General features: G+C 43.3%; 1 protein-coding gene across 2 annotated transcripts in view; it reads right to left on the reverse strand.

Moving 5' to 3' along the window:
• EPHA7 (EPH receptor A7) overlaps positions 1-4298 on the reverse strand; it is a 393019-nt gene extending 388721 nt beyond the window's left edge. For both annotated transcript variants that reach the window (XM_033937544.1, XM_033937543.1), the window contains exon 1: positions 3962-4298. In XM_033937544.1, coding sequence (XP_033793435.1) covers positions 3962-4058 — 97 coding nt within the window. In that variant the 5' untranslated portion in view covers positions 4059-4298. The remainder of the gene's footprint in view (positions 1-3961) is intronic.
• Between the last annotated feature and the right edge of the window lie 1702 nt (positions 4299-6000).

Genomic DNA, 6000 nt, shown 5'->3' on the forward strand with positions numbered 1-6000 from the left:
GACTGACTGTATGTATTCTCTTGTTGTGAACCGCTTCAAACTTTTGGTATAGCGGTATACAAAAAAATAAATTATTATTATTATAGTGCACCTTAGTAAAAGAGGGGTTAAGTTTTATAGACGTGTTTAACAATACTATGTTTGCTGGGTAAGTATGACTGCAGATACAAACTTTGGCAAATAGGTTTCAGGAATGGCTTCTTATTGGCTTGATCCAACACATTTCTATCTAGTTTTAAGAACGTTATGCCTTACCCTTCAGGTCATATGTTTTCTCTAAGGAAATCACTGTTTCCAGTTTATATTTTTATTGCATGGATTCCTTGATTCCTTGTTATTTATACACAGAAAAAATATTGGTTATTTTTTTAATTTTTGCACCAGACTATTGAAGCTTTATTATCAGTTAAAAAAAAAAAAAAGTAAAAGTTTATACTTGCTGCATGGAAATTTTGCAAGTCAATGTATTACTGCAAAACAATCTAGGAACAAATAACATCAAATACATTCATTGCATTTTACAAATGTATTCATATATTTAAAACATTATAGTCCACCTACCAATATATTATTGATATTCTCAACAATATATATTTCTGTGTTTGCCAGCCACAGCTATATACTTGTAATCAGACAACAAAATAAAATAAAATAAAAAATCCATAAGATCAACAATAAGTTAAAAATGCCTTTTTCTTAACCATCAAAGCTTTGTAGTGAAAGGTGTGTATGTAAAGTGTAACTTTTTACTTTAGGATCACTTAAACTTCAATAAAATAGTAATAAGTTGTGCCACGGAGAGGACTGGATGACGAATGTTTTAAGACATTGCTCCAGCTGTGAAGTCATTTCAATTTTAATCTCCTTCACCACACAGAAAAAAGATAAGCGGCTGTCGAGTTTATGGCTGGGAAGAATATTGCGGAATGATACAAGAAAAGGAATATTTACATTTTTATTTCGGTCTTCCAGTGTCATATACAAACAGTTGCCCAGGGTCAGATTACTGAATTCTTCTGCCTCTGGCAGTGTTTCATTGGGACAGCACTATTTATCCACTCCCAGGCACTAAACACGTGTTAAAATCTATTTGTGGCTTAGATCTATTTTTCCTTAACAAAGAATCATAAATAAACACTACCCATTTTAAGAACATAGAATAACATTTTAAAAAAAAAGGGGGAAGAGTACAAGATCCTACAAGTCATGCAGAAAGAAGAAAACAAATCCTCAAAACTGCTCACTAACACTGCACTGGTTCCTAGCTCACAATTCCATGATTTTAAATCCCCTAACCCCACATACAACTGCAGAAATGCATAAAGGATGCCACTGACGGACAAAAACACATATATTCTGGACAGACACACACAGTTTATAAATCTATAAACAGAGGCTGACACACATCCATGAAACACTAACACTGCAGAAATCTATGGCTCTGAACCTTTTGCTGACCGTCACTAACCCTGTACAAGATAGGGCTAAACCAATGGCCTCAAACTCGCGGCCCGGGGGCCACATGCGGCCCTGCCAGGTACTATTTTGTGGCCCTCGGTATGTTTATCATAATCACAAAAGTAAAATAAAAGTTTCTTGATCATATGTCTCTTTAGCTATAAATGACAATATTATTATTAAGACTTGGCCAAAAAGAAAGATTTATAAACTATAAAGAGTTTTACCTCATGTAAAATTGTCTTTTCTTTAATAAGACATTAACTATTTTTTTTTCCCTGAGGCCCTCCAAGTACCTACAAATCCAAAAATGTGGCCCTACATAGGGTTTGAGTTTGAGACCACTGGGCTAAACCTAGTTAGTTGCCTGATATAATAATGGGATGGGGGATGGGGGGGTGGTCGATTCTCTAAAACGCTGTTTACTTCGGGGAGAGGAAAGGAAGTCATATAGGCAGTAAGGAAGGGGACCAAATTCAGCATTAGTGGCAACATATAGGGGAGAAGGGGAACAGCTCTCGCCCCCATGCCCCTCCCAAAGCTATGTGAAGATAAAAAGCCTGGGAGCTCCATCTCTCCTGTGTGACACCCTCCCCCATCTCGAGTTGCCAGACAAGAGGCGAAGAAACGGCCTCATTTCGCCTCCAAGCGTCCAAAAAAGATTTTTCTTTCTCTCTCTTAATACATTTGTTTAAAAAAAAAAAAGCTTCTTAAAAAGAAGCCAGAGTGGAAGCAGAAAGCCTCCTAGTCCCTCTTTGCCTTCCAAGGTGTAGAGAAGGGAGTGTGTGTGTGTGTGGGGGGGGGGGGGGGGGATTCTCAAGGAACGCAGCAGCCCCTCCACTCGCGCCAGCCGCTGCACGTGGCTCGAGAGGCAAGCCGCCGCCTCACGTTGCCCTTCAGCGCGGGCAGCCGGCGCGCGCCTCCAGCCCAGGGGCTGAGCAGCTGCCGCGTCTAGGCGCCAGAGCCAAGCCGAGGTCCCCGAGCCTTCTGCCACGCGCGGGGCGGGAAAGGAGGGGAGGGAGGGGGGCTCGCGCTTTCGGAATTCCCTCACACCGCGCTTCTCGCGCGATGCTGTCCGGGACACTTTAGGGGAGATGTTGTTGTTGTTGGGTTTTTTTTTTGTCCCAGATGGTAACAGTGAAAGCCGATTCTCGGTGCTCGAAAATCTCGAATTTTTTTCCCCCTGTTGTGACCACCCCTCCACACAAACTTCCCTGCTTGCGTGTGGCGTTTGAACATAAGGAAGGGGGATGCATGCAACTCCTTTTTCGTTTCATGATCACAATTTCTGGGGGAAAGGTTGGGTTGGGTTTTTTTTTCTTCTTTAAAATGTTCCAAACCCACAGGTAATTTGCGGTCACTAATGTTTTCCTCCCTCAGCTCCCGGCTCAGGAAAGATAAAGAAACGCAATCCGAGGAGAAAATAGGCTCCTGCCAACTATGCAGGAAAAAAGAAAGAAAAAGGAGATGGTTGTGTTGAGGAAGAAATCAAACACTGCAAATCTTTCTACCATGCACCACCTACAATGCTTCAGAGATCAGAAGTTATTTTCGGTGCCAGGGTTTATATTGCTTCGGTCTTGACAATCGTCTGTGCGGAACCCCGTTAAGATTAACGCGTGTGTCCCAAAGTGACCGAAAAGGTCTCGCTTTAATTGAGGATTTTAAGCACTGGACGGTATGTTACCTCCTAGGTCAAGGTAAAACAGCTTTCCGCAAAGAACACTTTATGTAAATCAAGCCCAAGGTTCGAAATCTGAGAATTGCTCGTCCAGTGAATTTTTTTTTTTTTTTTTTTTTTTTTACATCGCATACAATCCCCTCCCCGAAACAAATGTTTACTTTCAAATCTTTGGCAACAAAAAAAAAATCGTGAAACTTATTTATTGAATGTCTATCTACACTAACTACAGTTGCATTGCGAAGACTGTTGGCTGGAGCCTTCCACCAGAAAGAAAATTTTAAAAAAACGCATATTTAAAAAAATAAAATAAAATTTTCTTGTCCTTGAAAAACATTTGCAAGATGGCCCGTCAAAAGAAAGCAAAAGGCACTTATGGGTTTATTTTGTTGCATATCAAAAATGTATGTGAACTGATTTTGACAGCTTCATGCGCTCTTGAGCTTCTCGCGCAGCCTTTGCATGGGGGACATCCAGCCCTTCGTCTCGCGCATCTCTGGCAAAACCGTCTGTGCGAAGGCAGAAGCAAGCAGTCGAACTTCTTGACATGCCAGCATTTTTAACATTTCGCCTACCAATTATTCACCGCCTAATCGCCGCCTCATTGATTTACTGCCCATCATAAAGCATGCATCAGAATAATTTATGAAATAAATGGGACGGTGCATTTAAGCGGCGTTGCTGGTCTGATGCATACACCGGCCGGACGGCAGCTCGTCTTCTGCGCGAGGTGCAAAAAAAAAAAAAAGCCATCGCACCGAGATTAATTTGTTTTCCTACGTCTGAAAATAAAAGACAGCAAACTTTGCCTAGCGGACTTACCTTCTTTTGCAGCCTGTGCTTCCCCGGTATGTGCAAATCGAAACTGCCAGATGAAGCATACAGTAATCCAGAAAGGGTACGTACTTTGAAACTGCATGGTGCAAGTGCTGGGTTTGACGGTGGGGTTTGGGTTTTTTTTTTTTTTTTGCAAATATAATTGTTGGCTCCTGCTCTTCTGGAAGTATCAAAAGATTTTTATTTCCCTTTTTCCTACAGCTGCATGTGCACGTACATTTGAGCATGAATGTCCTTTCACGACCCCGCGAGCACCGAAGAGAGTTTACCCCCCCAAGCCCCACTTCCCGTTAGCAGCCGAGCGCCCACTGGAGCAAACCGCTAGTATCTGACTGCAAACCGGCCGCTAGCTTCTACACTCCAATAATATCAATTAAGAGGAAAGGGGGCGGGACGCTACCCCCCCCCTTCCCCGTGCTACGGCCGTCACTCCGAGTGAAGGACAGCTCGAGTCAGCCTATCCGTGGCGGAGATCGTGGGCACGGCGAAAGGGAGCCGTGTCGACGAATAGCTGTACAGAGGGAGGGTCCGGAGCCAGGCTGGGCCCAATGGGAACAGAGCGGTGTCCTATGTCTTGGGATGGCTTTGGAGGAAGCTGCGGCGCGCGCCTGTGTTAGCATTCAGGGTTGCTTTGCTGCTTTGGGAGCGACTATTCCGTACTGTGATTATGGTTGCAAATATAAAAGGAAATAATAAATATAGTACGTAGATTCTTTGAGAACGTGCACCATCAACTTTCTATAAATCCGAGGGCTCATGGGGAAGACGCATCTGTACGCCACAGCCAGTGGGATCTATTTTTTAAACATACGATGCATATTAAAAAGAAACCAAGCGGGAAACGTAGCTGCACTTTCTAGCAATTGCGACGTTCTGAAAGGAAGGAGTATCTCTGAGTCTTCGTCAGTTCGTTCAACTTGCGAGCCGTGGGTTAGGAATGTTTTTGGCCAGTCATTCGTCGCGCACCCAATCAAAACGAAGATGCTAAAAATTGCACTTCCAGAAAATTAGACTGGGACTTTTTGTGGCCTCGTTTTTTTGGATTTTGCTGCCCCTTCTTGACGGTTTTACAGAATGCCTCTGAAGAACGGGACCTTTTTAAAAGAACATTAGGTTTATACTTACAAATTTTATTTAACATCCTTGAAAGCACATTTTAAAAAAACAAGGGGAGATACTTTCGAAAATCGTTTTGTGAACAATGAAACGAAGCTTGTTGAAAGGAGCGTGTGGGCACACAGAAGATAACGATATAAGTAAAACCAACTTGTCAAAGTAGATTTCAGGCTCAAAATTAACTTTTGAACGCGTTGAATAAACAAAAACAAACCTACAATACTGGGATGCTGTGAAATTACGTAGGGGCAGATTCTCAAAACTAAAATCTGCCTTTAGCGTGCTCGCTAAACCTGTTTCAGCTAGTTTAGCGTGCAAGTATTATAGCAGCGGATAATCAAAACGGCTCATCGAGGTCTTTGCCAAGTTTTCTAGCAGTCTCCGATACTGCCATGTAAATGTCATTAATATTAAAATAATCACTCCGAGCGATTCTCTATAATCACTGAGTGATTGTCTGATCTTGTGCCAGATTTGCAGCCAAAATTTACCGACAGGTCTGAGCTGTCGTTGCCTTACATTCTGATCAGTGCCTGATCGCTGATCGCCTCAGCACTAACAGGAAAGTAAGGTTTGACAGTTCAGACCAACCAACCCCCCCCAAATAAAACCAAAACAGATTGAAGATCAGCAGGAAAAATGCTCACCCTCTTCTGCCACCAAGCAATGCCCCCATGCAATGCCCCCATAGACACAAACACACCCCGGCAGCAGGAGACAAGCCCTCTTCCATTGCCAAGCAATGCCCCGGCAGCGGGAGAGATGCCCACTTGGCAGTGGGAGAGCCCACTCTCTCCCGCCACCAAACAACACCCCATACCCGGCAGCGGGAGAGATGCCCACTCTCTTCCGCCACCATGCAACATCCTCCCCCATGCCTCTGACGACCCCCCCCTCCCCCTTACCTT

This window comes from Geotrypetes seraphini, chromosome 3, assembly GCF_902459505.1.
Source record: "Geotrypetes seraphini chromosome 3, aGeoSer1.1, whole genome shotgun sequence".
NCBI lineage: Eukaryota > Metazoa > Chordata > Amphibia > Gymnophiona > Dermophiidae > Geotrypetes > Geotrypetes seraphini.